The sequence below is a fragment of the Odocoileus virginianus genome, chromosome 25 (assembly GCF_023699985.2).
Source record: "Odocoileus virginianus isolate 20LAN1187 ecotype Illinois chromosome 25, Ovbor_1.2, whole genome shotgun sequence".
NCBI classification, from domain to species: domain Eukaryota; kingdom Metazoa; phylum Chordata; class Mammalia; order Artiodactyla; family Cervidae; genus Odocoileus; species Odocoileus virginianus.
In genome coordinates, this window is record NC_069698.1 from 28,044,113 (window position 1) to 28,056,152 (window position 12,040).

Consider the following 12,040-nt stretch of genomic DNA (forward strand, 5'->3'; position numbering starts at 1 on the left):
TTAAAATTGTGGGCTAGTAGCGGGATACATGTGGTTACTCTGAAATCCCTGACTTCTGTTTTTTTGACTCCTAAATAAGCGCTATCTACAAATGGTGTTTTGCGAATGCTGCATTTTTCATTAATAAATCCATTTAGATTATAGTTGAAAGTGTGTAAAATTCAAACATCTAGTAAGCTACTGACAACTTTAAGTGAGAACATGTGATTTTAGTAACCTAACTCTGGCAGTTCATTTTTTAAATGATCTCCCAGATAGCAAGTCTGTTGAATATTAACTGTTTAAGTGTTGATACTTATTGAGGCACATATACCTTTCCCTGGAATGCATTACGGGTTTAATGTAAGTCGAGTACATGTTGTAAGTTGAGTATGCCAAACTTCCCTCCTCTCTGTCTTGATGACTTGTTGCCAGTGTAATAAACTCTAGGGTGCATCTTGAACCACACGTGAGTCCTGAAGTTGAATAATGAAGCCAGAAAGCAATGACTGCAATGAGCCATGAGGACTTTTCCTGGGAAGTGTCACCATTTTGCCGCCCATGTTTCTGCAGAATGGGAATGTAGTTTCAGCTTGGACCCATCCTGGAATTCTAGTCATTGAAAGAGCAAGGAAGGCTTGTCCCCATTGCTGCCACCCAGCAGGGCACAGAGGCATATAGCTGTGTTTAAGCCTGTTGCTCCATTCCATGTCGTTTAAAACAAAAACCATCGGTATAGACATATATACACTATTGATACTGTGTATAAAATAGATAACGTGTGAGAACCTGCTGAATAGCCCAGGGACCCCAACTCAGTGTTCTCTGGTGACCTAAATGGGCAGGAAGTCCAAAAAGGAGGGGATATACATATATACACATACATATCGGTGAATCACTTTGCTGTAGAGTAGAAATTGACACAATATTGTAAAGGAACTATACTCCAATAATTCTTTTTAAAGAACAAAGCAAAAAACAATACAATACTATTAATTACTTTCCTTTTGGTATTAACTTCTCGATTTGCAGGGCTCTGTATTCACTACCAGTTAAGAATGAGTGATACTTGAAATCCATCCTTCAGTTCAGTCCAGCTCAGTCACTCAGTCGTGTCTGACTTTTTGCGACCCCTTGAATCACAGCATGCCAGGCTTCCCTGTCCATCACCAACTCCTGGAGTTTACTCAAACTCATGTCCATCGAGTTGGTGATGCCATCCAGCCATCTCATCCTCTATGTCATCCCCTTCTCCTCCTGCCCCCTAAACCTCCCAGCATCAAGGTCTTTTCCAATGAGTCAACTCTTCGCATGAGGTGGCCAAAGTTGGAGTTTCAGCTTCAGCATCAGTTCTTCCAATGAACACCCAGGACTGATCTCCTTCAGGATGGACTGGTTGGATCTCCTTGCAGTCCAAGGGACTCTCAAGAGTCTTCTCCAACACCACAGTTCAAAAGCATCAATTTTTCGGGGCTCAGCTTTCTTCACAGTCCAACTCTCACATCCATACATGACCACTGGAAAAACCATAGCTTTGACTAGACGGACCTTTGTTGGCAAAGTAATGTCTCTGCCAGCCTTACTATGTTACTTTTTCAGAATGTATACTTTTTTATTTAAGTACAGCTTTCTTATGGTAGAGCATAAGAGGTTTGTGAATCTTTAAAAACTTCAGTAGTTGAGAAAATAAGTGCTTTAAACAGCATATTTTCTTCCAGGATCTTAAGCAAAGCATAAAATTTAAGGTTTCAAAATAAAGTTGCATGCTATAAATATCACAAGTGGGAGATGATGTAATTATTGAAGAGCATTCATAAATATATATTCAAATTTTAAAAAGTAAATGTGCACCCTTTTAGAAACAATCATGACTAAATCATAACTTTATACAGAATTGATGTGTGCATGCATGATTTTAAAAATCAAATGCCTTAGCTTTAGAATATGATGCTATAAAGATAATACTTCATGAAAGATTATTTTATATGTTATCATTTTAGTTTTTTCAATTGATTAAAATATCTTTCTGTACATTCATCCTTTTGTTGAAATGCTTTATAAGTTTGGAATATGAAGTAAGTTTTATAAGTTTTATAACATAAGTTTATGTTTTATAAGTTTGGAATTATGATTTTATTTTGAGAAATGTTAAGGCGTTTTGAAAACTTTTGTACCCCAGATAACACTTTGCTCTTCTGGGTAATGTTGTGAGCTTAAAAATTAAGAATGCAAATAGTTATAAAAGCATTGTTGATACACTTCCATAGCTGGATCCTAAAGGATATATCTGAGTACAAAGTAACCTGCAGTAAATCTTACCGTATGATGACCATACAATCTTATTGTATGATATATAATCTTTACTGTTTCCTGACAAGGTTAAGATTAATGTTGTTTCTTGACCTACTTCCCCATTTATGTAAACTGCACTGCAAGAAAAATACAAAACCTATGCTAGTTTTCATAAAAGCTTGGCACAGATGCCAAGCACAAAGTATGTGCTCAGTACAAATGTGTTAAAATGGGAATGATAGTTATTTTAAAATTAAATACCATTTACTTGTGTTAACTAGGCATTTAGATAGAGAACTGAAAGTGTCAAAGGGGTAATATAATCTCTGCCAGTTAAAGACAAGATAAGCAAGTAGTGATTTTGAAAGCAATTGAAGTGGTACATTGTAACCCAGGCAGCCTGTCTCTGAGCATGCTTGAAGTTGTCCTCTTTGGGAATATACTTCCTCATTTACTTTCTCCTCAACTATGCCCTATTTTTAAGGGTTTCATTCATTTTTTTTTTTCTTTGCCCTGTCAACAGCTTACTCCTATTTGCTGTGAGGCTTCAATTCACTGACACAGTAGTCTTTTTAAATAGACAAAATCCCAGGACTCCGTATTATCTTCCTCTGCTTTTCCCAAGACACTCACTTCTAATTAAAATGTCCATATTTAATTAAAATGCATATTATTGTGCAGCTTTTCCAATCATTTTATTGTTGAAATAGAAGAATAAAAGCATGACATATGTAGTAAAAGTATGACACATGTCTTCTGAATGATTTCTAATTCTCAGTATGCCACTGAAAATACGCATTGGCCTCTTCCAAACGTGGAAAAGTCTGAGAAAATATGAAAATACAGAATATGTTCAGAGGTAGCCGTTTGTTTGAGTGTCAAGAAGGATATTTCTCATGCAACTCTGTTCTGAAGGGAAGAGGCTGAAGTATTCATTATAGCTATGTATTTAGAATTGTGCACATGCTTTTAAGACTAAATGTAATCAAGTTGATCAAAAAGTGTTCCTGATAGACTCTGCTCCTATCTTTACAAGTTCCTTATTCATAAAATGAAACTAATAAGGTCAGTTTTTGATAGCTTTGGTATGAGGATTAAATGAGTGGATACCTGCCATGGTTCCTTATATAGTAAGTGTCCAATAAATGTCACTTGGTGCTAACATTATTATTATACTGCTAACATTATCATTATTATTATTTATGTGATGAGCGTCTCTCCTCCTGAGGAGACTTAGATGATTAATTTCTAAAAGAAGAAGTTTGCATTCCACATCTCTTAGTCCCCTAACCTACACCAGGAGAAGGCAATGGTAACCCACTCCAGTACTCTTGCCTGGAAAATTCCATGGACGGAGGAGCCTGGTAGGCTGCGGTCCATGGGGTCGTGAAGAGTCGGACACGACTGAGCAACTTCACTTTAACTACACCAAGATTCTGAGATTCACGTAACCAGAGTATTATAGTTCACAGCTGTTCACCACATGATTAGGAAACAAAATCAATTTTAGGAGAATCTGAGCCTCAACAAAATCGGGTAGTCATGAGACTGCAGTGCACTGATGTACAATCACTGGTAAATCAAACCTTCTGTAATAATGAAGTGGATTTGCTGCAAATAGATTAGACAGGAAAATTGCATTTTACAGTAAAATGGTGACAAGTGAAACATTTTAAAAAGAGAACTGCCTTGAAAATCAGGATGCAAATGTTCTCTTTTGGTCTCTTCCTGACAAATAACACAGGCTAGTGACAAAGTTGGGACTCAGTTGCCTCTAATTGCGGGATGAATTACATGTTATCAAAGACCACTGCCCTTTCTGTAATTTTATGCTTCATTCAGTTCTAAGATTTCCCACAATGTGTGTATTGCAAATATTAAAATCTCCATAATACTTAAAGTTTCTGTTTAACTTATTTTTTCATTTTGCCATGTGTCTTTTCAATATTAGCCAAATAGGTTGCCAAGTCACCACTGAATTTTAGAACCTTTTTCTGAAAACATATTCAGTTAATCTGAGAACTGCATTACAATTGATGTATGGCTTTTCAAAAAGAAAAATGATTATATGTTTTGTTTTATTTTGTTTTAAAGAATAAACTTTTAACTGATCATTCTTTTTAAACCAAAATGTTTCCTGAGAGACAAAGATTCGGTGAAGCTTATGTTTTTTTTTTGTTTTTCCCCAATTTAACAGAATGAGGAAAAATGAAAAGGAGTTGAGCCAAATGACATGTACCAACCTGTAAACATAAAACAATTAGATAAATATGGAAGACATATAATAATTAGACGGAACTGGGATTTAACAGTTTTTAAGTGATATATACTTGAATCTACTATATATGCTATTTACTCTCTTTTAATATTTAAATTGATATTAAATCTTGTTTTCAAAAGTTAGTCCCATATTTTAAAATTTCATACTATTCAAGTCAAAAAACATTTGAAAATATACACTTCAATCAATAGAGAAGTTAAAGAAAAGGAGATTTTTTAAGAAATATCTATTTTTGATTTTACTCATGGATATGATTGATTTTTTCTGCCAAGACATTGCCGATCACTTGAATTCAGTTTTTATTTTAATCACTTAAATACACACATGAATTAAGAAAATTGGATAATTTAACTAAAAGTTCATATAATTTTATAATGTGACACGTACTTTCTTTTTTTTCCCCCAAAAGGAGATGTTCAGGACAAGTAAGAAGAAAAGTTGCTTTTATAGAAGAGAGAAAAAAACTTAATTTCATAACTTTATGCAATGTTGTCTGTACCCATAGGCAGTGCTGGAGTTTTATGTTTTACAGCTGCAAAAATAATTACATGAGCATTATCTAAGCAACGATCTTTAATGGATTACATTTTGTTAGCTTTTCATTATATACTGTAAAAACCCACATAACATAGTAAATGGAAAAAAAAAACCTTGATTTATCTGACTTAGACCTTTGATATTTTTGAAAGACATTTTATTATTCATTGGTTTATTTGAGATATGATCTCAATTTGTAAATAAAATATAGTGTTACTAAATTGGGTTTTAGCTCACCAAGCAGAAAAGTTGTACAAATTATTCATTTTTATTTGAAAATTATGTTACTTTTGCATGTATCAAGAGTTTTAAATTTTTTCAGAAGTCTTATCTTAGATTAATAATGTGATCCAGCAAAAGCACATGCTATTTGTTAAGGTCAATTCATTTGCTTTTTTTTATAAACCTTACATTTTATTTGTGGCATATTCTTAACATATAATAGTAACGTAAGTTCATGGATGGTAGAAGTCTTTGTACTCTGTTCATTTATAATGTGCTAACAGGAGCTGCAAGTTTCAGTTCAACATGGTTTATCTTTGTCTCTATATAATAGATATTTTTATAACAATTAAATATTGTATCTACTGAAGTTAGACTTACAGCAGTGTGGTGTGATCATATTTCCTTTTACTCTTCTTTCCAAAGATGGAGAGACAAGTCTCCTCCTTAAGTGGTATTTCCAAGTGTTAATATTGTTCTGTTGTGCCCAGGTTTTCTTAATAGATAGATGAAAAAAATGGTTTCGTTTGAGTGGATATTATGGCTTACTCAGATGTATGCACACAGTTAGCTGGCATCAAGGAGGGAAAAGTAGAGAATGGAAAGAATAAAGTATTAGGATTTTGTAAGCCTCTAAGCTTATTTGTGGGTTTGAAACCAAAATTTAACGGAGACTTTTGAAATCATAGGTTTTTTTTTTCATTGTCGTACTTCATCCATGAAAATATTTTAAAAAGCCATTGAAATGGAAAGACATTCATTCCAGTACAGAGTTGTAGTATCAGATATTTAATTCAATAGATTTTTAAAGATAAATAATATTTATCATTTCAAATCTAGGTACTTAACATACCAATGAACATTTTGAGTACCAGGTTAAACTACTAAAATTAGTTACCTTTTATTACACACTGGGGGAAAATGGGAGAAAGGTAGCTAACATTTTTGGACTTATCATTGAAGTGTGCATCTGCATGCCTGCTTTGTAAATATGGAAACAGAAGTATTAAATAATGTGTTTGAGTTTACCTACTCTGTAAGCAGCAGAGCTGTGATTTCAGACTAATGCCAAAAAATTATGATTTCTTGATGTTAACAAGATAATGAGGACAGTTATACCTTATTAACTCTTTTTCAAATACATGTCTGATTTCCACATTTTATTCCAATAATCATAAACTGAATAATGCTGTTTGAGAGTTTGTTAGTATTATCTTAGTGTCCATTTGAGCTTATAGTACGAACAGTTTCCTCTTCTGAAAAATATGTTTAGTAATATAAATGATGTTGATAGTATCTCTCATTCTGAGCAGGTTTGAGAATTAAATAAAATAATATTTTGTGGTTGTTGCTTCGTCACCCAGTCATGTCCAGCTCTTTGTGACCCCATGGACTGCAGAACGCCAGGGCTCCCTGTCCCTCATCGTTTCCTGAAGTTTGCCCAAGTTCATGTTCATTGCATTGGAGGTGCCTTCCAGCCATCTCATCCTCTGATGCTCTCTCCTTCTGCCCTCAATCTTCCCCAGCATCAGGGACTTTTCCAATGAGTCATCTGTTCACATCAGATAACCAAAATACGGGAACTTCAGCTTCAGCATCCGTCCTTCCAGTGAATATTCAGGGTTGATCTCCCTTAAGATTGACTGGTTTGATCTCCTTGCTGTCCAGGGGACTTTCAGGAGTCTTTTCCAGCACCACAGTTTGAAGGCATCAATTCTTTGGTGTCCTGGCTTCTTTACAGTCCAACTCTCACAACCGTTCCTGACCACTGAGACCATAGCCTTGATTATACAGACCTTTGTCGGCAGAGTAATGTCTCTGCTTTTCAACATACTGTCTACGTTTGTCATCACTTTCCTGCCAAGAAGCAATTGTCTTCTGATTTCATGGCTGTAGTCACCGTCCACAGTTATTTTGGAGCCCAAGAAGAGGAAATTTGTCACTACTTCCACCTTTTCCCCTTCTATTTGCCGTGCAGTAATGGGGCTGGATGCCATAATCTTAGTTTTTTTTAATATTTAGTCTTAAACCTGCTCTTTCACTCTCCTCCTTTACTCTCATCTTTAGTTCCTTTAGTTTAGGCTCTTTAATTCCTCTTTGCTTTCTGCCATTAGAGTGGTATAATTCACATATCTGAGGTTGTTGATATTTCTCCTGCCTATCTTGACTCCAACTTGTAACTCATCCAGCTCCAGCATTTCTCATGATGTGCTCAGTGTATTGGTTAAACAAACAGGGTGACAACAGACAGTCCTATCATACTCCTTTCTCAATCTTGGACCAGTCAGTTGTTCCATACAGGGTTCTAACTGTTGCTTCTTGCCCCGCAGACAGCTTTCTCAGAAGACAGGTATTCCCATCTCTCTAAGGGTAGTTTGTCATGATCCACACAGTCAAAGGCTTTAGCATAGTTGATGAAACAGAGATAGATGTTTTTCTGAATTCCCCTTGCTTTCTCTATAATCCAACAGACGCTGGCACTTTGATCTCTAGTTCCTCTTCCTTTTCTACACCCAGGTTGGACATCTGTAAGTTCTTGGTTCTCATAATGCTGAAGCCTAGCATGCAAGATTTTAAGCATTCTCTTAACTAGCAGGGTAGATGAGTGATTGTCTGATGGTTAGCACATTCTTTGATACTACCCTTCTTGAGAACTGGGATGAGGATTGACCTTTTCTAGTCCTGTGGCCACTGCTGTTTCTTCCAGGTTTGCTGACATAATGAATGCAAAACCTTGATGGCATCATCCTTTAGGGATTTGAATAGTTCTGCTGGAATTCGATCACATTCACTAGCTTTATTAACAGCAGTGCTTCTTAAGGCTCACTTGACTTCTCACTCCAGAATGTCTGGCTCTGGGTGACTAACTGCACCACCTTAGTAATCCAGTTCATTAAGATCTTTTTTATATGTGTCTTCCATGTATTCTTTCCATCTCGACCCCTTCAGCATCTACTACGTCTCTTCCATTTTTATCCTTTATTGTGCCCATCTTTGGGTGGAATGCTCCCTTGATGTTTCCAGTTTTCCTGAAGAGGTCTTTCTGCTTTTGTTGTTTTCTTCTATTATTAATATGTACCCCCTACCAAATCCACAAAAACTGAAAAGTACAGAACTCCAAAATGACATTGTTGGTAGCAATGCTGGTGTCATCACTGCTGCCTTTTAACATAATGGAAAAACACACAGTATTTTGAATTTAGTAATTTTGCAAATATGTCTAAAGTTTATAATGGGCATATTTAAATTGTAGTGATTAGATACTCTAATACACTAGTTTGAAATATCTTTAAAATACCTCAATCAGATCCATGTTGGAAGTATATTTTAATATTTTTGCTTGTATGTATATGTATTCATTTAATAATAGAAAGCATCACCCCAATGTGTCATGTAAGTAAAAGGAGGGTTCAATTATATTCATTAGTACATGGGTGAGAAAATGTGGGCAGTAGGCAGAGAAGAAATGCAAGTAAGAGATAAGCCAGATGCTGTCAGGGCACTAGGCAGCAGAAAACACTTGCCCACTGGCCTATGAAGAATATCAAATTATCCTCATTGTGTGTGTAAGGCCAGATATCATTATTAAACTGCATACGTCTGTAAGTAGATATAGATTTTCCAAGATGTATTGAGATAGCTGTTAGTAGTCGTTTACTATAATAAATATCTCCTTTGTGATGTTCAGAGATAAGGGCTGTATATATCACCATTGACTGTAATGATTTAATCTTGTTCTACAGTACTTCGGGATGACTTCAGACAAAACCCTTCCGATGTCATGGTGGCCGTGGGAGAGCCTGCCGTGATGGAATGCCAGCCCCCACGAGGCCATCCCGAACCCACCATTTCATGGAAGAAAGATGGCTCTCCACTGGATGATAAAGATGAAAGAATAACTGTGAGTATTTAATTCAGCAGTGGGGAACATTTATAAATCTAACTGTATGGATCTCCAACAAAGAAAGAGAGAAAAACGTGGATTCTTTTAAACACAGGACTGCAACAGCGCTCATTTTTAATTCTTCTTTAAAAGAAATGTTTTCATTCTCCCTGTATTGACATAAATATAAAAGGAATATGCATGTTGTTTAGTTTGCTACTCAGTAAAAGAAAACTATGATTTCAGTGTCTGAGAGTTAACACTTTTATGCATGACCTAATTATTTTAGTAACTCTGGGCATATCCCATTTCTAGATGTTATAGCAAAAAATTATAAATAGAATTCAGAAATACAGTATAATTTCCAGAAAGCTTCTTAAGTCACTTCAGAATTTTTATCTTCCTCCTTTTTAAATTGCTTTTGTGTTCTAGAGTTTGATGTCATTTCTGAAAAGTAAAATCTTATTCTGAATGATGGTTAATGATGGATTGACCTCATTGCAAAATAAAGTAATGTGACCAGATTATTGGATTTTGAATTTCTGCTGATACGAGTAGAGAGTAAGCTATCTATAATAAGTAATGATGCTGTTTTTTCCCTTGTTAACAGCAATTCTATGAGACTTCTTTGCTTTTTCTGTCTTACAAGGAATTGACAAAAGTACCTAAGTAACTGAACTCTCATTGATTGTATGATTGTACAATATTCTCATTTACTGTTTTTTTGTTTTGTTTTGTTTTGTTCATGTTGGTGTTGTTCAGTCGCTCAGTCCGATTCTTTGCGACCCCATGGACTGCAGCATGCAAGGCTTCCCAGTCCTTCACCATCTCTGGAAGCTTGTTCACCCTCATGTCCATTGAGTCAGTGATACCATCCAACCATCTCATCCTCTGTCCTCTGTCGTCCACTTCTCTTCCTGTCCTCAATCTTTCCCAGCATCAGGGTCTTTTCTAATGAGTCAGCTCTTTGCATCAGGTGGCCAAAGTATTGGAGCTTCAGCTTCATCATCAGCCCTTCTAATGAATACTCAGGATTAATTTCCTGTTGGATTGACTGGTTTGATCTCCTTGTGAATTTATGCACCAAGATTTAAAGTTTCCCAGGAGAATGTATGTGTAAAGCAAAGGTCTTCGCTAATGTTGAAGAAAAAAGTTATAATAATCATAATCCTAATAAATGCTTGTACTGTTTCTGAAAAACTAGTTAGCAGATCAGTATGAAAATTAAGTAGTTGGAAAAAAAAGAGAGAGAAGTTGTGGTGGACAGGGATTTAGAGACCTTATAGTAAAGCAAACATTTTTTTTCTGCACTGATCTGAATTAGCGTGAGCTTCTCAAATGATTTTTTTTTTAATTTTAGGAATTAGTGTGAGAAGGACCTAGCTCTACTTTTATGAGATGCTGAAAAACCACATAGCAAAGTGGCTTCTGATGTCTCATATGCAGAAACACTGATTTGGGGAAAAAGAATCAAGAGCACAGGGGAATAGAGTTTAGGGCCAAATGCTCCTATTGTTATTGATAACAGATTCCTTTTAGACTTATGCAAAATTAATATAATTTTCCCTTTAAAATATATTTTAAGTCATTGATGACTCTTATCTGTAATTTCCATTTCCCTCCCTAATAATTCAAACTCATTAACATCATTACTATCCATCTCCTCCTCAGCTGTTTCCTGATTACCTGTTTGTGTTTAATACAAATTAATGATAAATTTCTCAGCATTGGAGATGCAGCATTAACAGAAATCTGGCAATGCCCTTTTGAAGCTAGATCCTGTGATTAATTATACAGGTAAAACCATAATAGATAGTATAACATGTAGTATATTAGACTATAATAAGTCCTATAAAAATAATGATGTGGTAGACAGATTAATTAGGATTGGGATAGAATTTCAATTTTAAATATTAATAGAGGACAAGAAATATATCACATAAAGATGTGAAAAAGACTGAGGGAGGAATTAAGAGAATGCTCAGACAAAATAGTAAGTTCAAAGACCCTAAGTCAGGATGTACCTCTAACATTCAAAACAAAAGGCATAATAGTCATTGTGGGTGGAGCAGAATGAGCAAAGGGATATTTGTAGGCGATGGCATCAAGGATGACAACTAGTCATCAAAAAGAACGCAATAGCAAAATGGTTGCTGTTGTTCAGTTGCTCAGTTGTGTCCGACTCTTTATGACCCATGAACTGCAGGACGCCAGGCTTCTCTGTCCATCACTGTCTCACTAAGTTTGTTCAAACTCATGTCCTTTGAGTCAGTGCTGCCATCCCACCGTCTCATTTTCTGTCCCCCACTTCTCCTCTTGCCCTCAGTTTTTCCCAGCATCAGGGTTTTTTTTTTTTTTTCAGTAAGTCAGCTCTTCACATCAGGGAGCCAAACTATTGGAGCTTCAGCTTCAGCATCAGTCCTTCCAATGAATATTCAGGATTGATTTCCTTTAGGACTGACCGACTGGATCTCCTTGCAGTCCAAGGGATTCTCAAGAGTCTTCTCCAGCATTATAGTTTGGAAGCGTCAATTCTTCGGCACTCAGCCTTCTTTATGGTCCAACTCTCATATCCATATGTGACTACTGGAAAAACCATACCTTTAACTACATGAAGCTTTGTCAACAAAGTCATATCTCTGCTTTTTAATGCACTGTGTAGCTGTGTCATAGCTATTCTTCCAAGTAACAAGTATCTTTTAATTTCTCAGTTGCAGTCACCATCCATATTGATTTTGGAGCCCAAGAAAATGAAATATAACACTATTTCCACATTTTCCCCAGCTATTTGCCATGAAGTGATAGGACCAGATGCCATGATCTTAGGTTTTTAATGTTGAGTTTTA

The 12,040-nt window shown here is 35.7% G+C and overlaps 1 protein-coding gene across 9 annotated transcripts in view; it reads left to right on the plus strand.

Moving 5' to 3' along the window:
• Window positions 1-12,040, plus strand: part of ROBO1 (roundabout guidance receptor 1) — a 1,227,175-nt gene that overhangs the window by 1,077,441 nt on the left and 137,694 nt on the right. For all 9 annotated transcript variants that reach the window (XM_070455058.1, XM_070455063.1, XM_070455057.1 and 6 more), the window contains one exon: window positions 9,055-9,212. In XM_070455058.1, the coding sequence (XP_070311159.1) occupies window positions 9,055-9,212 (158 nt within the window). The remainder of the gene's footprint in view (window positions 1-9,054; window positions 9,213-12,040) is intronic.